This window comes from Choristoneura fumiferana, chromosome 11 (assembly GCF_025370935.1).
Source record: "Choristoneura fumiferana chromosome 11, NRCan_CFum_1, whole genome shotgun sequence".
Classification (NCBI taxonomy): domain Eukaryota; kingdom Metazoa; phylum Arthropoda; class Insecta; order Lepidoptera; family Tortricidae; genus Choristoneura; species Choristoneura fumiferana.
The window spans coordinates 15,563,654-15,587,567 of NC_133482.1; the positions used below are offsets into that span (position 1 = coordinate 15,563,654).

General features: G+C 37.0%; 1 protein-coding gene across 1 annotated transcript in view; it reads left to right on the forward strand.

Annotated features, from left to right (window-relative positions):
• alph (protein phosphatase alphabet) overlaps positions 1-22,091 on the forward strand; it is a 29,947-nt gene extending 7,856 nt beyond the window's left edge. The window contains exons 3-4 of the mRNA XM_074094663.1: positions 17,842-17,968; positions 18,714-22,091. Of these exons, the coding sequence (XP_073950764.1) occupies positions 17,842-17,968; positions 18,714-18,822 (236 nt within the window). The 3' untranslated portion in view covers positions 18,823-22,091. The remainder of the gene's footprint in view (positions 1-17,841; positions 17,969-18,713) is intronic.
• The last annotated feature ends 1,823 nt before the right edge of the window (positions 22,092-23,914 follow it).

Consider the following 23,914-nt stretch of genomic DNA (forward strand, 5'->3'; position numbering starts at 1 on the left):
TTGTATTGTTTGGGGAACCCCTTTAATTTTGTAGGTAACTTAAGTTTTTTTTTGTGATTTGTTATGGTAGCCATAACTTCACACATTGACATTTCAAGTGTTTACCCACTTATTACAGTTTAAATAGTACAACCATGTGACAGACTGATGGATAGACAGCGGAGACTTATATGGTCTCGTTGGCACTTTTTATGTACAGGATGTTTAAAGTAATACAGATATTTTTAATTAATAGATCTTTACATCCTTTGATAATGGTTTCAAACGGAAAGAAACTAAACTTATCTTTACATTTTTCAAGGCTGTCTAAACAAACACTAAACTAAGATGTATAAAGACACAGGAGGATCCTCTGTTACATCCATGATCGTCTTTGCGGTAACGTGGGTTATCGGGCGAGGAGCATAAACACGCACAACAATGTTCCACACTTTTAATAAATACCAGTACGATAATCTGATCGTTAAAATCAACCAACACTATACTTATAAAGAAACAACAATCACATAAAGCGTTCTGCAGAACACGTGGTGCTAACACTCGATGCAAAAACAGATTAATTCCTTTTAATACTTCTCCTTTTCTACACCGCTGTCTAAACAACCTTTTTCTCCTTTTGACTACCTCCTTTTTTTAACTGCACCAGTGTTCTGCATTACGCTAGAGGCAATAGGACAATGTGTCACTTATTTTATGTCCTACCCTCTCTAAGTATTGATTTGATAGGTTTGACAATCGACGCGCCGTCATGTACTTTTTCTATTTTCCTATCATCAAGAACGGAAGATGACAAAACAGCCATATGCCAAATTACCAAACTGTTTAAGAATCATGACTTCCACATTTTTATCAGTAATAAATAATATGAAATTCTACACAAATATAAATTTGCTAGAACATCTGTGCACACATTGCCAAGGGTGATATCAACCAACAATTTTAACATTACCAATACCAATACATTTTTATTACGTAACGCGTTTGTGACCTTTATTTGATATCATTACGAATTAAACCTCTGTCCTTCAAAGGGCAGGCATAAAACAGTGAATAAGACAGATATTTTACAGCTTCTGACTAGGTACTTACTTAGTTTTTTTCTTATTAAATATTACATGATATGACATATTTTTCTTGTCTAGGGCTGGGCCTACATTCTGTGTCTTTTCACCGTATCGTGTTTCCGCTGAATAGCACCGTCGAGTAAAGTCAAGTGCAAAGATATCAACACAGCTAAAGTTGCAAAAATATGTATACATGACTTTATGCACTTCACATTAAGGTCGTGTATACATATTTTTGTAACTTTGGCCGTGTCGATATCTTTGCATTGACTGTACTAGGTATGATCGTTAAGCAAGCACTGGTAAAAATCAAACTTCTAAGTCAAAACAATCAAAATATACGGTCATTAAAAAAGGTGTTTCCATACAGATTGCCGTAAACAAAAAACCTATAAGGTACCTGCAGGGCTACCACGAAACTCGAAACTCAAGTTCGTGTCGTGCGGTGCCTCTCGCTCTCATATTAAATAGTATAAGTGTCAGAGGGACCGCATGAGGCACGACACGAACTTCGAGTTTCGAGTTTCGTAGTAGCCCTGCTGAGGTCGGGCGACGGGTGGTTCTAGAAACTTCAAATTTGGTATGAAGGTAGCTCATTTTTTGTTTGTCTGTCTATATCAGTAATCATCTAAAAGGTACGTTTTGCTTTGGAATGGGGCTCTACTAGCACAGATATCTAAAAATTTGAACGAATCCCTCGGTGCGCTAGTCCGACTCGCACTTGGCTGGTTCTTTATTGGTCAGTTTTGCTAATTGGCAATTTACTTAGTTCGTCAAATGGTTTGCGTAGACGTAGAGGATAGAAATGGCGGTAAATGCGATCATTATGGCATCTCGAATAGAAACTACAAAGTAATAATAATGTTGGCCCTCGGTGTTCATGACGTCATCCCATGTTTATGTCAAAATGTCGTATGTGCTATACTGTAATGATGTTCACACTGGCGTTAATTAACTCTTATCATCACAGGAAAACCATAATCATATAGGAGTTATAGCTGCGGTTCGAAAGTCTAGCAGTGACCGTTTGCGCAGAAGTACGAAATAAGGTATCGCGGGGGATTGAGCGATGCGCGGGGCGGGGGCTGTCACATGTGCAGAAATGAATTGTCATCGGTAGATTTTCGTTCTGCTGGCTGTATCGACCAAAGGATAATTGTTGGTTGAAAGACTTCTAAACGGGTGACATCTTCGAATAAATACGTTACTTACTACCTTAATTTTTAAAAGATTTCATTTTACAAGTTGACGCGGAATGTAGGTACGCATCAAAATCCGTTGCGTGGTTTAAAAGTTCTAAGCCGTAGGTACAGATCACCTGCCAGAAGTTAGACAAGTGTTAGCATGGTGAATGGTAGTGTTGATCTGGTGATGATCACTGGTTGAGTTCGAAAGGTTCGCCTAGTGTGGTGCTGGTGATAGTTGGGTCTGTGTGATGTGTGTGTGTTCTTACAGCGTAGAAGCGGAAGAGCTGCATGAACACACAGGCGTAGCTATCGTAAGATCGCGGATGAGCAAAGTAATAGGCAGACGACTAAAAAAAACTGTTTAGTTAGTCAGTTAGATAATTAAAAAATATTGTACATGTATTTTTTCTTTCGTTTGACAAACAAAAAATGACGAGGATACGGTGCTTAGAAGTTTCGAGTGAAGTCACTATACTGGTACGATTTTTACCTAATAGTGTCGTCACAAGCCCCCACCCCGGAAGTTTGATGATCTATACCTTTGTCGATTTTTAATAACGTGATAAACCAAAAAATACGTGTCCCATATTTTTCCATAATGTAACTGTCGGACTAAATAGAATGATATATTTTTAACCCAGTCGTCATCCCTATTGTTCTCGCCCGCGTGGACTTCGGTTTTCGCGTGCTGTTTCCTCGGGAACTGCATTTTTCCGGGATAAAAAGTAGCCTATGTCACTCTCGGGCCCATAAACTATCTCTATGCCAAACATCACGTCGATCCATCGCTCCGTCTGGAAGTGAAAGACGGACAAACATACAAACACACAAAACACAGTATGGATATGGGTTATAGACCTCTGCCAAGCAACGCCTGATTAATTTTATGAATTACTTTATCTAAAAGTAACGCTGATCCCTAATCGGTGCAAGGTACCTAATTCGTAAAACATTATGTTATGCATTAGCATAAATCAAATATACCACCCATAACATTTGCATATGCGCATGGCAGCGAATATATATGTATTTATGGTTCAACGACTAACAAAGCCTTAGAAGTGGCATGACATGTTCATATCTATAATCTTTGGGGTAGCGGCGGCAATTAGAACTGGAAAGAATAAACAACGTGATGACGTCACTGTTCCCACGATTTCACGTAGATTGCCTATTAACGCGAACGTTGTCCGTTAATTAAGTGTTACTAGTTTCTGTTTAACCGGTTTCGAAGTCATTTCCAGTTGGTCCGCTTAATTTGCTTGTGAATACACTGCGTTTAACTTTGGCTTGCTCCTCCGGTAACACACGTGTAAAGCCACATTTAGACAATGTTTTAATGTTTTACCCCCTTATTCATAAAACTAAACAAGCCTATGTTAACTAACAAATGTCTTTGTCCCTTTCTAACAAATACAAATGTCGAAGTGACAGATAAGGACAAACGAATTTTAGCGGCATTTTAACTAAAATAGGTTTGATTGTCGTTTATGAATAAGGGGGGTTAATGTTTACAATGCGAGCATTTGCATGCAACTTTGTTTGATCAACTGAATTTATTGTCCCTCAATAGACCGCAATGTAACGCAATTCGCGTGCAAGGTGCGTCTACTAAATAGGGCTTTAGATAGCGATATCAATATGACATAGTCATGTGTTTTCATGCAAAAAAGACCGCCGCTCTTGGGTAGCTCTAGGCGCCAGCAGGGCTACTGCGAAACTCGAAGTACGTGTCGTGCGGTCCCTCTGACACTTATTCTATTTAATACGAGAGCGAGAGGGATGGTACGATACGAACTTTGAGTTTCGTAGTAGCCTTGCAGATACCAAGGGGCGCCATTTTCCAGTTTCCAGTGCAAAATAAAATTATGATGGCGCCTTTTGGACAATCTCGCTCTACCTTGATCAACAGACCCTAAGGCCGCTTGTAGACGTCCGTTGTTTTTACCGGACAACGGATCGTCTTTGCGGTGTTTTATGGCTTTGTCGCCGGACAAGTGTCCGGTGCATGTGCACACATTCGTTGTAAGCCATAACAACACATAACTGCAACTCCGGCAAAAAAACGTTCCGTTGTCCGGAGAAAACAACGGACGTCTACAAGCGGCCTAACATCACGAAAATCACAAAATGCCAACGCTTTTCAAACTAGTCTTTGCGGTACGAAACTCTAAAAACAGAACTTGATTCTTAGCAGTTTTTGCGTTTTTGAAATCCAATTTGAAGTCTATAATTGGATCAGATCTAGTCACGAAATGCGGGAAACTCCAATCTCCTTTTGACACGATAGAAAGTCGGAAATATGTTATAGACTAGCTTTTGCCCGCGACTTCGTCCGCGTGTACTGTAGTTATCAGGGCATATGTTTTAATTCTTCTTCTTCTTTGTCGTGTTCTTCATTCCTGAAGGTCGTCCCCGTCTTGAAAAGCCTTTACTTTTAAGCCTCGGCCTGTATCAGCGCTGCATGCAAAGTGAGCCCCGTGATCGCCTTAATTTGATCCGACCATCGGGTTGGTGACCGTCCTCTGGGCCTTTTCCCCTCTATTTTGCCTAGCACTATCAGTTTCTCGAGGTTGTCTAACTCCCTTCGAGCCATATATATGGCTAAAATAGCCGAGTACTCGCTGGTAGCAGGTCGTGGACAATCTGGTTCTGACATTCAGCTGGTCGAGAATGGATTTGTTGGTTCTCTTTGCTGTCCACGGTATGCGTAGCATCCTCCTCCAACACCACATCTCAAACGCTTCGATCTTTTTCCGGTCAGCCGCACGAATAGACCACGATTCAGAGCCATACAGAAAGATCGAGAAGACCAGAGATTGCACAATCTCTACCCCCATTTTACCCCTTTAAAGGTAATTTTATCCATTTCACCTACACAGATAATTTTTAATTCTAATCAAGAACTTGTATACCTATTTTCATACTTCTAAGTCCAGAAATGAGAAAATTTCCATGCAATCTTTACCCCCCATTTTACCCCTTTAGGGGGGAATTTTATCCATTTCACCTACACAGATAATATTTCATTGTAATCGAGAACTTATATACCTATTTTCATACCTCTAAGGCTAGAAATGAGAAAATCTCCATACAAACTTTACCCCCCATTTTACCCTTTTAGGGGGGAATTTTAACCATTTCACTTACACAGCTAATTTTTAATTGTAATCGAGAACTCAAACACCTATTTTCATACTTCTAAGTCCAGAAATGAGAAAATTTCCATACAAACTTTACCCCCCTATTTTACCCGTTTAGGGGGGAATTTTATCCATTTCATCTAAATACATAATTTTTTATTGTAATCGAGAACTTATACACCTATTTGCATACTTCTAAGTCCAGAAATGAGAAAATTACATATAAACTTCACCCCCCTATTTCACCCCCTTAGGGGATGAATTTCTAAAAATCCTTTCTTAGTGCTCACTTACGCCATAAAAAGAACCCCTGTACCAAATTTCAAGTTTCTAGGCCCAGCGGTTTGGGCTGTGCGTTGATCTATAAGTCAGTCAGTCAGTCAGTCAGTTTCTTCTTTTATATATATAAGGTAAAAAAATAATTTATAATACGAGCTTCTTTGCTGAATGTACTTTTTGTTCAATGTAGTACTTGCATTGTCATATTTGTCATCCACCTACTAAATTTCAAGTAGTCAATCCGATCACTGTACGAAAGAGAAAAAAAACATTTATTCGTGTAAACAAGAAATAAAATGAGTGAATGAATGAATGTTACGAAACGGTCCAAGATCAGCAAACTGCCGGTCTTGCGAACAGCGCTGATCTTCCTTTGAGGCCATAAAGGTTATAGAGTGATGTGGGGTAAACGGACGCAGTGGGTAAGTGTACGCAATCACATACATTTCGGTCTGAAAAATGTATGGGATTGCGTACACTCACCCACTGCGCACGTTTACTCCACATGACTCTACATTGAAAATACATTAAAACAAATTGAAACTGACACAATTTTTAGACTCCTAAAGGCATACTTAATATTTTTGCACTCTTAGGGGCTGTTTCACCATCCAATGATTAGTGTTAAGTGACGGTTAAATGTGATGCCGTCTCTATTTGTTTTGTTTGATTAGACGGAGATGGCATCGCATTTAACCGTCACTTAATACTAATCAGTGGATGGTGAAACAGCCCCTTAATGTACGAAACGGCGGTGCAGGTTTATGGGACTATCATATCATGAGAACCTAAAAATATTATTCACAGATTCATATACCGTACCTGTCAACGACCTGTGTCGCGTTTCAGTCTGTCGCAATATTTTTAAAATATTCGGCTGCCTCGCCAGTCACGGCATACAATTTGTATGCACCGATGTTTTCGCGTAGTTTTCCATTTTTAGTATCGGCCCATTTGAGGTTGTACCGTGATTTGATTTGACTTAGTGTTTTAGCTTACGAATTATTTATGAAAGATTAGTGTTGTTCATCATCCCGGGCTATGCTATGCTAGGACTTGGGCTGTAGAGTCCATGTGATGTGACCCTAGTGCGGATTGGGAACTTTACACACACACCATAGAAAAGAGGCCATAGCCATCAAACCACTAGGCCACTACAGTTGTAATTACTTGGTTTTTAATTTTTGATCAATAAATGTACTAACTAAATTACTCTTTTAAAAAATAGGCTTAGGCTGCTAGCATGTGAGTCGTCGTTGACGGTAAAATAAAACCTTTTTCGACCACCATCAAACCTATCTTTACTTATTAAAACAAGTACTTTCGTTTACTTAATTAATGAGGTTTTTAAAATGTACTCGCCACGTGAGATTGCTAGACAAGATCAATTTAAGTTAAAAATTGATTTTGACTTCAATTAAAGATAATGTAGAGTACTTGTAGATAGATACATAACTTTTTCGACATCAAACTTAAAATAATACACAATTTACAGAAAAGAAACATTTGATGATGTATAAATAAACAAACAGTACTTGTCGAACCACATCACTATTGCGAATACGTCTTCATAAAACTTTATCATAAACATAATCGTGTTAATGTTTTTTTTTCGTGAGCGCTTTTCTTTAATGCGTGACTCAGTTTACCAATGGACCAATTCGATGTTAGAACGTGTGTTTGTTGTAGTATTTCCATTAAATTTAGAGATTTTAGTCCATACTTCCTTATAAAGACTCGAAGCGGTGCTAACGCGTTTATGACCGGCATCTTTCCCTTTAAGGCAGCTGTAGAGCGAAAGGAATGGATGTATGACACTTGTCCTATTATAGAAAGAAAATAATGGACAAAATACACATTGACCATGATAATATTTATGCTAGTTGTCGCTAGTATCGTATCGTGTGGTCCGTTTTACAACATTTGTGTCCATTTTGCGATTGGTTAAATAACTAGGTGAGACAATCGTAATTCGCATGTAATTATAATGTAATGTCTCTACATCGACATTGGCAAAATATATGTTGCTAAAACAGCAAGGGTAAAAGCCATAAAAAAACCGGCCAAGAGCGTGTCGGACACGCCGGAAATAGGGTTCCGTAGCCATAACGAAAAAAATAAGTAATATTTTTCTAAGGATTTCGTATTTTGTACGGAATATTCCAAGTTCAGGTATATTCTATACTTTAGGCTGCTATTTACACTTAAACTGCTAATAATTCTCAAGAAAACTTAACCGTTATACTTTTCCTTGTAAGTTTGATATACTTACTACCATCCTGAATTTTTTCAAATTTTTCCGCCTACCGGTTTAAATTTTAAAAGGGGGGGGGGAGGGGGGTGCTCGATTTTAATGAAAATTTGCACTTTAAAGTTGAATATTTTGCAAACACATCACTGAATCGTAAAATCGTTTTAGCAACCCCCTAATGGTTTTAAAAGACCTATCCAACGATACCACAGTACCACACACTACAAGATTGGATGAGAAAAAAAAATCACCCCCACTTTACGTCTATGGGAGGTACTCTAAAAAAATATTTTTGAATTTTTTATTGTACCATTTTGTCGGCATACTTTACATATTCGTGCAAAATTACAGCTTTCTAGCATTGATAGTCCCTGAGCACAGACACGCGGACGGACAGACAGACATACAGACAGACATGGCGAAACTATAAGGGTTCCGTTTTTGCCATTTCGGCTACGGAACCCTAAATCACTAAACGAGTCAATTATAACGTCAAACGGACCTCACGATACCTAATAGCGCTACCTAGCAATATTTCGCCGGTCAAGAATCCTTTATTTCAAGAAATTTACAACTATATAAGATTGGTATAAAATACAGTTTAGGGTTTAGGTTTATTTTATTATAAAAACAGTTGCTAGATAACACGATGAAAAAAGTTAGATGGGTAAAGGTAGATGGGTTTGTGTGATTTGTGTGTGTTCTTACAGTGTGGAGGTGGAGGAACTGCACGAACACGCATATTTTGCGTAAGCTTAGCTATCGTAAGGTCGCGGGTGAGCAAGGAAATTCTTTTAGTTCATTGAAAAAAGTTCCTCTAATTGGACGAACTTTTTTCATTTCCTATTTCTGTTCTTTAACAGTCTCTTCCAAAGTTATATCAAATGACGATTGTGCATTATGTCCATTATTTTATAAAACTTTCTTTATTTCGATTCGACATGTTTCCAAAGGGATGGATGCTTCTAGCACTAAACGCAAGCACCTAGTTTAAGATGTAACATACTTGCCCCTTTAAGTACAATTAGATTAGTGCCATTATGTAGTTTAATTGTTTTTTTAATTAGTACTATGTTAGCATGTAGGTTAGTATGGGTTTTTAATCTTCTCTTCAACTTGATATTGCAAGGTATACTCTACCTCAGTGGGGTTAGAAATGGCGGGAGACTTTTTGCCTTTTCACACGTACCGGTTGCTGGGTAGTCGAAACTTGGTATCCAGTGATGGGGTCCATACCACACTAAATTCCTGCAGCGTGGAGGACACAACAATAGAGAAAATTCTCGCTAGGCGAATGTTAAGCCTAATCTAGCTTCAAATGTATCAGAGTTATTTATCCAGCACGGCCATTTATCACACGTGTACAGGGCACTGTACGGTTTGAAAACTGTCAACAAGTGGCACATATCAATTTTAACAAACTTTACACAAAGTCTACACCGAACGACCTGGGGCAAAAACAGTGTATCTAAAATAAATTTTTAGATAGCTTTTTATTAGCAAGTTGTACTTCGAAATAATTTATCTATGGAGATCTAAAGTAGTCTTCCGCACTGGCTCGATACGGTTTTACCCCACCTTGATTCACCGTAGAAATTGCCTTTTGGTCCGGTAGCAAAGAAAGGCAAAATAAGTAATTTTGAAGTCCGGTTGATTGACAATTAATGTTGTTGAATAATAAAGGTTTCTAGGTTAAAAGTGCCCTCTGGGTGAGGTTTCTTGAATTTTGAGAAACAAACACTTAACTGATCATTTGTTGTACCTTTTCACGTTGTGATAAAGTTTCACGAAAGGTCAGTTGTCTGTTGTGCATTATTTAGCAATTCTATTATTATCCGAGACATGATTTCTTCCCTTTAATATATTGATGCGTACTAGTAAATGTACATACTTTTTATACTTTCCATTTAACGAAACCATGAGAGCATGCGTCTTAATAATTAGAGTATAAATCTTTTTGAAGTCCCGTTTTAATCCATATCAGTGTTCATTTACTTTATAGATTTATAGATAATACAAAGATGAAGTTACCATTATTGTTTATGAATGTGATTATTTTATTTATTTTTATTTATTGTTATTTATTTTACGGGGAACAGAGTTGGTTGGGGTAAGTTCGGATGCACCTTAACGATAGGTAATAAGGTTTTGATCCAATAATTACCTCTTAATCCGATTATCCGAGCTTGTCTTAACTATTATTATACCAGTGTTATTGTAGCATGTGTGAAAGTCAACGCTGATTAGAAAAATTAAAAAATGTTTCTATGTAACCTGAGAGTGATATAACATTAATGTTTTATGAGTGTCCTAATATAACTTAAGTTTTCTCAAGCAAATATATTTAATCACTTTTACAAAATTGACAGGTATATTTAAATATTAAGGATTTTATAGACTCAACAATAGACTTATCTTATCATATGGGTCATACATAAGTCACGACTCAAAAGATCTTGTATCATTATGCTTATTGATTATTAGTTATTTTTACTTCGTAGTAAAACAAAACTGTTTTCTCGTGGCCGTGACTCGACAGATATAAATAGTTAAGGTGCCACCCAAAACAATTAATTTCTTGTTTTAAAAAGAACGTAAAAGACGGTTTTCTATTTAAACTAAAATATGTTGAACGTAATTGTCGTAAGTTTTATGCTAGCACGGTTTGTGTTCATTCCAAATTAAATCATGACAATATTCAATTTATGATTCTAGATGCGATTTGATTTTAATTTGGTATAACTTTTTGAATATGCATATTATTATGTTACTATGTCAGCGATATCTTTCTTTTGTTTTATTAAAATAATCGAACTCATAATTTTTTGATAAAACAATGTTACAAATTCGTGGAAAATAACTGGAAATACTTCTATTCTATAATTTTAAATACGTAAAACTTTCTATTATATCGAGTAATATTTTTTAAATAATTTTGATAGGAGTTGAATTTTTAGAAAAGCAATATTATAATGTACTTAAACAAGTCATTTTCGGCCTGGCCTTGACTTACCACAAACAATTAAAAAAAAATACTGTTTATTGCAGTCAGGGTATCTCATTTATCAAGTATATTGAAAATATGACAGATGCAGAAGCTGTATCTCCTTTGTGTAATTTATAGTAGATTGTTCGTTAGAGCGTGATGGTATCAAAACGCTACATGTGTACGAACCTTGTCGTAACGACATTATAGAGACGGCGGCATCACATTTATCCGTCAAATAAATTTAATATATGGATGGTGAAACAGGGTTTAAATAAGATAAATTAATAATTTAAATTATTGCCCTTCAATTAAGAATTATGCTAAGTTTACTAACGATCTATAATGATTCTTATACACTACACAATGTCTACATTTCGCGTTGCTACTGTACCGCTCTAAATTTTCAACCTAAGCATGCATACTCTAGTTCTATAATCCTCTGTTTTTAACTATATTTATTTATTAATGTATGTTTATCTTTGGTTGATAAAATAATGGTTATAACCCTTTCCATGCAATAAAACAGCAAGGCACGGTCGGAAACGTCTTAACTAATAAAATCTAAGCCAATGTGATATCTGTAACTTTCGACTTAATCAACTTTACATCTTTTATAAATCTTGAAATTCTAAATTAAGCTTATTTATACAAGTGTGTTTACTAAAATGACTAAAATGTTTACTAAATTAAAAATATTTATGAAAGAAAAACCATAGTTTCATTGCTTTAATCCTGGCCCTCTAGCTAGTTTGGTCATTCATTCAGAAATCATTTTTGAAAGGGTTAAGGCAATGAACGTGTGGATCGTATGCCAGATCGTACGCAAATGCTTCTTACGAACGATTGATACTGGCCATTATATTCTGCAAACTTTCAACTGCACTGTGGCTAAATTTTGAACTAAGCTGTTCTCATAATGTAAAGCTGAAATAAGTATAGTATTCAAAGACGGTGGCGCCACTGGCGACTGCAAATGCAAGAAGCCAAGCGCGTGCGGTTAATAATCCAGTTTGCGTCTTCGTCACCTGTACCACTACCATGAGTTTACAGTGACCGTACTCGATAGCGACGGCGTAAATTATTTGTAGAGGCGCTGTACAATTCTCCATACAAATAATTTACGCCGTCGCTATCGAGTACGGTCACTGTAAACTCATGGTAGTGGTACTGAATGACCTAGTTGATTTATCCACACGTGAATGGGTCGCATTGGTTTATTTATGCACGCTTCGTTTTAAATTTAGAACTGTTAAATTTAAATTATCCAGTGATGGATCGCCAATCAAGTTTACAGGTTTCCATGAAATTATTTTAATTCTTGATAGTAATGAATAGGTCAAATTTTAGTTTAATTTAGTTTAATTTTAATTTCAAAAATAAAATTTGATACGTGTGCGAGAACAAACCCACTATTGAATAAAAACAAAGTAAAGAAACTATGCAATACAATACAATTTTAAATACTTGGACCTGGGCATATACAACATAGATACTTACATTAAGAAAATTTACATGGTAAGCAATGGAAGACTTAACGCTACACAGCTACCATTAGGTAGGTAATAAAAACTACTGAAATATTAATTTGACTTGGCCCATAACCTATGTATGACGTAGCGACCTAGCGATCTGACCTATGGCCTCAAGTAGAACATCGAGGGTTTAAATCCGGGCTTATATCTCTTGAGTTTTTCGAAATTGATGTGCGAAATTACATTTGGAATTTACAGCGATCATTACAGTGAAACACACAAACCAGTAAAAAAAAAATGTGTGTGTGTGTGTGCGTGTGCGTGTGCGTGTGTGTGTGTGTGTGTGTGAAGATCCGCACTGTGTCCGTTTATTCTGAGAGTAGACTTGTGCCCAGCAGTGGGGACGTGTATAGGTTGGGATGATGATAAGTTGATAAAGTCTTGTATTACGCAAGTCAAAGTCAAAATGTCTTCATTCAATTTTGGTTACTTACGAACATCGAATAATCTACCAGTGGAAAAAACCTCACAAGAAGTCTTGCCAGTTGGCAATAAACGTAAGTTTTGATTTCAGATTTAACTGAATGTCACAAAGATGCTATTCATCGTTTATCACATGTTTTAATTCAATATAAATCTTAATCGGTTCAACTTTAACCTCACGCAACTGATAGGTAAAGTAAATAAGATTAAACTTCCTTTAATTAGTTCATACATTTGTCTAACCGTTGACGCCTAGTTTGACGCGTATTGCGTTTCATTCAATGAATATTGTATCTACTGACTACTTCAGTCAGTCGCAGTTAGTGTCAAATGTTGCCAGTTTAGTATTCATTATTTATTTTATTGCAACATTTCTTCAAATAATGCCCTTCAAATAAGGCTCGCACCTTGAGTTTTACCACGAACTTTACCACGAGCTTTGCGGTGAAGGAAACCATCGCGAGGAAACCTGCACAAACCTGCGAAGCAATTCAATGGTGCGTGTGAAGTTCCCAATCCGCACTGGGCCCGCGTGGGAACTACGGCCCAAGCCCTCTTGTTCTGAGAGGAGGCCTGTGCCCAGCAGTGGGACGTATATAGGCTGGGATGATTACAAAATTATATAAAACAAAATTAAATCAATCAAATAAAATAGAACACAGTCATTGAATAAAGTTACAAAATAAATAAACAAAATCAATTAAATTGCATTAGATATAGTCAAAAATACAAATCAAACTCAACAACAACAACCTAACCAACAAAATGTTGGAAAACCCCGACTTTGTCACTTCAAAGATCAATATCTCAAAAACGGCTAAACCGATTCTGATGAAACATTTCTAAGAACCATCGCTAGAAAACCTGATTTCAAATAATAAAAACGCTTTCGAATCGGTCCACCCTTTTAAGAGCCACAGACAGACATACAGCCACATAGACACACATAGCGGTCAAACTTATAACACCTCTCTTTTTGCGTCGGAGGTTAAAAAGAGATTTTTCAAATATGCTTACTTTGTCAAATTACAAAACTATCATGTATTTAATAAGCATAAATGTCAGTACTCAATTTATTAGCCAGTGGCTATTGGCTATACGCTGTAATCAGTGTAAAGGTTCTTATTTCATGGCTTTTTTAAAACTCCGTAGCTAAAGTCAAACAAACAATTATAAATCAAGTCTAAATTCACACCATATTAGCGAGAGAAGGTAAAAAAAGTAAGTTTTTTTTTCATGTCTCTCATGTGTCATGTCAAACAAACGTCTAGTTTGTAAATTTTACAATTTGACCTATAACAGTGACTGTATTTGGTCAAAAAGTTAATTACCAGCTAGTTTCTATCAATCAACTAAAATCAAGAGAAACGCTGTATATTAACCTATGCATTTAATTGCTTGTTTGACAGAATGTGCCAGTGTTTATTGCTAAAAATAAAGATTTACCCCCTTATTCATAAAACTTAACAAGCCTATGTTAACTAACAAATGCTTTGTCCTTTCTAACAAATACAAATGTCGAAGTGACAGATAAGGACAAACGAATTTTAGCGGCATTTTAACTAAAATAGGTTTATGATTGGTTATTTGGAGTCTTTTTGTATTTTTATTTCAACTCCAAATTTGTTACTTTTACGGGTATCCCGTGAAACCATATCGAAAATACAAATAATTCCCAGCGCTGGTCTCTTTTTCTGGTTTTTCTGTGAATCCATGTCTCAGTTTGTATTTTCGATAAAATAGGTTTGATTGTCGTTTATGAATAAGGGGGTAAGAGGATTAATAGCGTCCTTAAATGAAGTTAATAAAAATTAAAAACCTATTTTTATTTCAGAAAATTCGCATGTAACAGTCGGTAATAATAAAATTGTTTAAATGCATAGCTTAGTCGAACCAAATAATAAAGAATTACCCCCTTATTCATAAACGACAATCAAACCTATTTTAGTTAAAATGCCGCTAAAATTCGTTTGTCCTTATCTGCCACTTCGACATTTGTATTTGTTAGAAAGGGACAAAGCATTTGTTAGTTAACATAAGGCTTGTTAAGTTTTATGAATAAGGGGGTTAAGGTTCAAAGTAATTTTTTCGCCTATTTTCACTTCCAAATCCATGTAGCTATTAGTATTATTGTTTTTATTCGGATGTAGGAACTGTCATAAAACTGAAAAAGCGCTTATTTAGTCGATTAGATAATCCCTTACTGAACTTTGTTTACGAGAGAAAAATGGCGACGTATTCTACTTTTTTACGAATGACCTTGAACTTGGGCTGCCTTGCTCACGCGACTGCCGGTCGTAAAAACGGAACCAAAGGCTGTACTGTCACGAGGACAGTCTCACCCAAAATATGCTACACCAATACATACTGAAAGCATGGGGATTTTATAGTAAAGTAATGAACGTGGGCGTTTTCAATAAAAGTGTACTTACCCTTTCTTTTGTTTTGAAATTTTGAAAAAAAAAAATATTGCTTTTCCTACTCAGAATCAAGAGCACAATCAATTCAGATATTAAAAAAATGACCCCATAAAAATGACAGTTTTGCGACGTTTTTTTCATACACTCAGTTAGGGCGTGACAAAACTGACTCATAAAATTTTGTATGAAAAACTGGGGACATTTTTTAAACGATCGGAATCGATTGTGCTCTTGATTCTGAGTAGGAAAACCCATATTATTTCCAAAATTTAAAGAAAACTGAAAGGGTACACTTTTTTTTGAAAACGCCCACGTAATTTTTTGGAAAGCCTCATGGGAATTGAGTAAAATCCTGGATTTCAATTCTACTGCCAGATTTAATGATCCACGTTAGCGAAGCCGCGGGCAAAGACTAGTAAGAATACATTATACCAATTCGATGACGAATGTACCTACCTAACTGTAAGTACAGTCGCCATAATAAACATAATAATAACCGCAGAGGTGCTCAAAAATATCTAAACACGCAGTTAGGTAATGAGGAATATGCATGGAATACAAATTTTCTTCTAAATAATGTGATTCGAAACTGGAAAATAAATAGGATGACGGAAAAATCATCAATATCTGTTTAAAAATAAGAACGATTCGAGCGAATCAAGTAGGTATGCATTACACCAAGGGTCAATTTTCAGACACGAGATTTTTTTTAAACAGTGACGGTACTCCATGTCGGAGCTGTCTAATAAGTAATAAACAATTTTAAACTTCCAAATCATTGTATTTTTTTAAGATATTCAAAAAATCTTCCACCACTGTTTGTTACACATTAATCATTTTTAACCCCCGACGCAAAAAGAGGGGTGTTATAAGTTTGACCGCTATGTGTGTCTGTCTGTGGCACCGTAGCTCTTAAATGGGTAGACCGATTTGAATGCGTTTTTTTTTTAAATTTGAAATCAGGTTTTCTAGCAATGGTTCTTAGACATGTTTCAACAAAATCGGTTTAGCCGTTTTTGATATATTGAAATTTGAAGTGTCAAAGTCAAGGGTTTTCTTACTTTTTGTTGTTTAGGTTATTAAACACATAAAAAGCAAGCATTTTCCCTATTTACAATACAGTAACCTAACCAGCTTTGACGTTTTCGATGGCGACTGTACAAGCACAAGCAACTCTACGTTGTGATATGACATATTCGGTGACAGGTATAAATAGCGGTAAGCATTTTTTTGCGCGTTTATGGTTACATCATAAAACATCTATTACAACGTATAACAAAAATTCTCGAACGGAGATCGGCAAGCACAGCTTAGAACGTACATCAAAGAGATGGAAGGACGGACGGCAGCGTGTTAACGGTGCTTGCAGGCTGCTTCCAACCGAAACAACTGGAGGTTTGTGGGGGAGGCCTATGTCCAACAGTGGACTTCCTAAGGCTGATATTATAACCATTTGCGTAAATGGAAATACATCCAGCACTGCGGAGGAAGGAATTATTGGGACAAGATATTGCAAGGACCTACTCAAGTAGCGCTACTCTGGTGCTTTGAATGAAAGAGAAGCAACGATAGCAACGGCGCGACGTATATCTAAAACGACTCATTGAAAAAACAAAAAAAAAACGAAAAAAACTGGGAAATTGCAGTAGAGTACGTAACAGGACACTGTTTGTAAAGTACAGTCGAAACCGTGGTGGTCTAGTCGTTTGACCTATGGCCACTCAAGCAGGATAGTCGTGGGTTGAAATCCGATTTCGCATTTTTGAGCTTTTAACCACTGACGCATAAAGAGGTCTGTTATAAGTTTGACGCCACAGATATAGATTACACTAGATTACGCAAATGCATCTAGGTACTTCACGAGTCCGAACCCGACCAAACGTCGGGGTTGATCCCATACAAAGACTGACCGCTAACTGACTAATCATGACTAGTGACTGACTCGAGCCCCCAGGCGCGGGCGGGCGGCGCATTTGAATCGATTTTGCGCGGACATCTGGGAATTCACATTCGCTCTTGAGACGTCACAGTAGATATAACGGTTGGTCTTCATACAGATTGAGGTGTTTGCGTTATCTAGTGTAATCTATATCTGGGTTTGACGCCAAAGTCTGTGGCTTCGTAGATCTGAAAAGGATGGACCGATTTCAATGTAGTTTTTTTACGTGAAAGCGAATTTCCTTGCATGAGTAATTTTATGCAGTTTACATCCAGCATAAATACGATGTTTACAAACATGACACGTGAAAAAGCTTTTTTACTGTCAGCGTATTATCTCTTATAATATAAAATACTCGTGTCACAGTGTTTGTGACCAAACTCCTCCGAAACGGGTTGACCGATTTTTATGAAATTTTTTGTATATAATCGGTAGGTCTGAGAATAGGACGTAAACTATCCGTAGAAGTATGATTCTAGTCGTAGTAGAGTCGCAGGCAAAAGCTAGTAAATTTATAATAGAAGACGGCACGGAAATAGAACCTAAAGTAATTTTCCGTCTCTCTCGTTTGGGACAAATGTGAATAAGAGAGTAACAGTTGTTTTGTTTTGCAGCGCTGATCGAGCAGAGCGCCGGCAGCGAGGAGCGCGAGGACACCGCGTGTCACTTCTCGTGGGTGCTGAAGCAGCTCGCGCGTGAGAACATACCCGGCCTGCCGCCCGGCGGGGGGCTCGCCGCCAAGTGAGTGCCTACCGCCCGCCAGGGGGATGCTATAGTCGTCGCTTACATACGTACATTGCCAATAAAATAAAATCATGCTTAAATTGAGCAAAGACATTTCAATTAAGTTGAGATTAATTTATTGAATCAGGTGTGACTTCCAGGAGGTCCATATCAAAATATCAATGAACTAAAATAATGCGTGTTCATGCAGTTCCTCCACCTCCACACTGTAAGAACACACACAAATCACACAAACCCATCTATCACCACCACCACCACACTACACTGATGCGTTTCGAACTCAACCAGAGCTCATCTTCAGAGCAACACAACCGTACACCATGCTACCAGATGTCATACTAACAAACAACAACCACCGTTTTAATTTGTCACTGTAACTCCCCAAGTAACCCAAGTCCCCGGAGGAGAATAGAGTCGAGGAAAAATCCATTATGGACAACTGGGAATGGGAGTTCACGGTGAATGCACGCCGCTGTCAATCCAAGCAACTGGAGGTCTATGGGGAGGCCTATGTCCAACAGTGGACGTCCTACGGCTGAGATGATGATGATGATGATGAATATCATCCTTTGATGATTATCCTCTTGTGGCCCAAGTCAAATTTTTGTTTTAAACATTAAACTTTACTTCACTTTGAGAGTTCGATGTTAAGTTACAATGGGTCCTATATAAAGGACGCTGGGCGGTAGGAGGTTAATAGAAAAAAAAACCTTTGATTTAACGGTATTTTTCCTAATTCCAGGCAATCTCTCCTGGACAAGATATTCCGCGAGTTCTACCCGGAGCACGCGGATAGCTCCGACACGTTCGAGAACCAGCCCGAGCTCACGGACCCGTTCGCCAACAACTAGGCGACGCCGGCTGTCCCCACTGTCTGACTGTACCATTTCTAAGGCTTAGCAGTCCCATACTGACGAAGAACACCGTATTATCCAAGAAATTAAACTATATTCTATTAATCCAAAATACTAAAGTGACAGTATGAAATGTCAAATGTAAAAATAATGTGGCCAGAATAATACGAATAGTGCTGCTCTTTGATTTCGGTTTTCGACATAATTGCAAATAATCGATAAAACATAATATTTTATGGAAACAAAAATAGAATTAAAGCATTCAATATTATACTTTCCATAAGCATTGAGCTTTTCAGAACTTGATTAGAATCACAATGAAATTTAAACATCAACATCTACGAAAAGTCGAAATATCTCCTAAACGGTGGCATTTTCTTTAGACCCATTTTACCTTTTTTGGAATGTCTTAAGTGCCCTACGTGTGTTAGTACGTCACAGATCCGTTCATATCTTAACATTTAATACGTATAACATACGTACTTACCGAAACTTTTCGGTGATTACCGGTTGTGGCACATCACTATTTATGAGATGTAAAAAACAGGTAACATATGAAACGTCATTTTAGTATGTTGGTTTAATAAATAGGTTATACACTGCCTGGCGAGAGCTCTATGGCCTAGCTTAACACACAAGGTTCGATGTCAGTTGTACGGCGAAAATTATCAACGGCTATTTCCACTTACGAGTCTACGTATAGGAACTGTCATATCAAATGCTAAAAATAACTCCAATTGCAGCCGAGAAGCATAACAAATAATTCTAAGGAAAGAATATCAGTTTTATTGTATTGCTTTCGCAGAAGAATGTTAGTTATCGTCGACCTTAACTAACAAAGCTGTTGAAGTCGTGCAGGAAAATTTAAACAGTATTGAACGGGTGCCTGGTTTCGCTAAGTTCTTCCGTCAGGTATGCTAAAAGCCTCCAGAGCTGTTTCAGGATGTGGTAATGTTGAAGGCAGTTGGTGGGACGCGCAATGGTTCCAAGCAAGCTCGGCTAAGAACTCTGTGAAACAATATTAACTTAATTTTTCATACTTTTTGACTCTGTTTCAGATTTGTTTCATAGGTTTCTTAGGGGCCCTTAGACAGAATTGCACACTATCTCACTTAATAAGTACAAGTTATCGACTCTAAAAAGGTTAAGTAGAGATTGTGTAGGACCGGTGTTATTAATACGGCCTATTGACTTCCCAATCGTGAGCTAACTGAGCGGGACGCAGTTATGTTAGAGTGAGACAATACTCTGATCGGGCCTGCGATTGGGCCGTCCGTAGCGCTTACAACTTTTAGTTTTTTATTAGACCATACATATTGAAGTACCTAATGAAATAATTCAGGGATTGTTCGAAGATAGTGTATGATTTTGTTCTGTATAATGTAATTTCACGATAACTGATTTTGTGTTGAGATTGTCGGATTCGCGAGCTTTGTACAAAAACCTGCATCGTGTGAACATAGACTAGAATTATACCACTGTTTGTGGTAGACCGTAGAGCCTAGCCCGACAGTCTCAACAGTTACGGGACACACGCAAAACTAAACTGTACCAAATAAATCTGCTAAGAGGTTAGTGAACATTACCTCCACGCCAAAAGTTCAAAACCGTAATCTCATGTCAGCCGTATGTCAGTCTGCTTTCACTACTTAATTTCAATAAGTAAAATCTGTAAGAAATTAATTATTATTTTCTATAATTCAATTCGGATATAGGTTTCAAAATGACGCCTTCAACTCTCGGTTAAGTCGTGTTAAGTAATTTTATGACTGCAGTTGATATATTTTTTCTTCGACTATGACCTCTTGTGCTCGTTTATTTGGATGGTATTTATAACTAGAGACATTGGGTCTACGTACGATAGACTTATTTTTGAATTATGATCAAGCATCTAAAAGACTCTGCACGTGCCAGTTTATTCGTGTGACTAATTAATATTACTAACTTTTTAGCTTTATTTATACTGGCCATTTTCCCAGTTGAGTATTTTTTTAAACTTACAGTGACCATAGTGTTAAATATCTGTAGGTGACCAGTTGATATACTATCTTGCGTATACCCAATTAGTCTCGAAATGTGTAACGCTTCGTAATACTCTAGCCGTCATTTGTAGCACACTAGCTTTGTCACGGAGCATATACTTGTCCCTTTCTAACTAGTAGGGTGTGCGAGCGGGATGAACGTTTTATGTCCTTGATACGTGCTAGTGTGCCTCTGCTGAGGACCCGGTATGTTTGAGTCATAGACTTCTTTTTTTTTAACTTCTAAATGTTTAGCGTACAATAGGCCTGTTGTTCGCCGCTCCAAATTAGATTTTTATTGTTTTTACCTGAAATGTAATGTAACAAATGTTGAAGTGTGCTTGGAAAGGTAAAACAAGAACTGACAATCGCTCTGATTTTCGAAATTTGATTGAAGAATAGCTCCTTAAAGTAAAGTTACTTTACGGTTCAATGTAATGAAAAGGTTCTGAAGCTGCAATGTATAGTTTGTAAGAGCTAAAGACTACGAAAGTAAAGTTCGTCATTGAGTAAGAGAATGCTTTCTTTCTGCAACATTCAAACAAATGAAAACTTTTTTTTACCAGTTTTAAATATCGCGGCTAGATGGCGCTGTTGGCAATCAACGAGCGGTTGTCACTTCTTTTTCGTCCTCGATGTGTGGCACAAATTACCGTGGTACCCTACCAACCGTAGGTCCCCGGTACATCGAACCTGTTTTAAATATTATTTTAAGAATTTCCCCACTTAGTCGCGTTGCGTCTTTCATTTCGTAGTTTAGTTTTCGTTTTCGTGTTACTTTTTTTGGCCATTCATAAATGTCATAATACTAGATGTGTAATATAGAGATTCGAGTAATATATGCGTATAAAAACTGCACATATTTCTTTGTAAACCTCTTTGTTTTGTCATTGATATTGTCTATGAAATGATTAGTGTCGCCAAAGGCGTTAGGTGTTAATAATCATTTCTTGTGTCAATATCAAATAACTGTTTTTGAGTTGTTTTCAGTCGAAAGCCTAAAATTTTTACGATAAAAATGTAACGGTATCAAAATAAAATTCTCAATTATAACATAATGAAGTAGCTTTTTGTACATATAATTTCTGTGTCTCAACTGCATAGTCATTTTCCAAAATATTGAAGTCATCTTAGGTGTTATCTACTCGGGGTTTGGATTTAGGGTTCATAGTGTTTCGGTTATTATCTTCCATAGAGTTGTACTTCATTTTCTATCGTGTTATGAAATAAAAAGTGTAGTTTTAATTTTGATTTTAAATTTATTTTCTTATGTGTCTAGAATGTGTTCCCCTTTTATTTGATAACTTTGGTATTGCTTTTGCATACGCTTCGTACTTAGAAAATTACTAATAAAAATGTATTTGGTTATTCTTGGTGTTTAGGTATACTCCATGACCGTACAAAATGTCGTAGAGAAAATCCGTTTTTGATTATATCAGTATAACAAAAAAATATATTGTTATCAAATTGAGAAATAGCGGTCTTTTGATGTCGATGAATTTGTTACCTCTTGTAAATAAAAAAAGAATCAAGATAATACTTTTGTACCTGTTCGAGAGGTTCATTTCATTAGGGTGTAAAAGAATAGTTGTAATGGAACAAATTTATATCGGGCGGTATCCAAACCAAGCTTAGATGCTGTGTCTACTACCGCGCTATATTATAAACAAAGTTCTTATACCGACGCGTTTACTTACAGGCGGGATATTATAGCACTTTTATCTTGAAGTTGTATTTTCTATAAGCGGGTCAATCAACTTTTTCTTATCACGCGTTGCTATAGTTACGGCCTGAGTCACTCATTAAACCGTAATTTTATAGGATTAAAATTTCCCAAACATGCATTTTTGTGGTAATTTTAAGCCCCTTCTATAATTGGTCATCTAATAAGCATGTTAGTATAATGTGACACAACGTTTCTTTTATTAAACTATAGTACTTCTGTCCCCTCGCTGACGGGACAGAATAACAACAAGAAATAGTTGATCCACCCAGTGCCCATTTAAAAGTCAAATTTATTTTTCGTCAAATCCTTTTAGGTGTAACAGGTGAGCGATTTATGTCACATCAAATAAAAGTGGAGTATTAAATGATATTGTACCGGATAACTCGAGTCTCACGGTAGTTTCATGTTCAACGTTAAATGATGTTATATATAAAGAAGTCGATAAATAAGTCACTACTATATTACTTATTATCCCGATGTTCCCTCGGGATAGGGATAAAATCACTAAATAACAACCGCTAGACTAAGAGTCATGGAATTTGGTATGTAGGTAGCTAAATGTCTGGAACAACACATAGGCTACTTTTTATCCCGATATTCCCACGGAATAGGGATAAAATCTCGAAATAACAACCGCTGGGTTGAGAGTCATGAAATTTGGCATTGGGTAATTTAACGTCAATGAAAACCACGATGTAATTTTAGTGAATTCCCACGAGAATTTAATAAAATCCCGGAATTTCAATTCAACTGCTGTATCTAATGATTTACGGGTGCAAAGCCGCGGGTAAACGCTAGTCGAGTATATAATTATCTTGATAATTATCCCGTGCAATTAAGGCCGGGACGAATAAAAGGTTTGACGAAAAACTTGCAATAAACTGGTCAGATGGAGAAAGCATATGATACTTACTTAGGTAAATGTTATGAGGATTAGCGAATCTGGTGTTATACCAACTGAGGAATAAAGGATACCAAAAAGTTATCTGAATGATATCGTGATATCCAGGAGTTCAAGGGTTAATGAACTATAAACAAATTACTTTGGTCACCCGTGACCTTATGATAGCTACGTCTAAGCAACGAATGTGTGTTCATGCAGCTCCTCCACCTCCACACTGTAAGAACAGACAAATCGCACAAACCCATCTATCACCACCACCACAATTAAAGATCGCCCCGGGCCTCAAAATGTCTTAGTCCGCCATTGATCCTCATAGCAACAGCAGAGCAGAGTGGCGGTGGTGTTAGTTGGATTTTTGAGTGTTCTTAAAGTGTAGAGGTGGAGGAGCTGCATGAGCACAAATTTGTTGCATGAACATGGCTATCACAAGATCGCGTA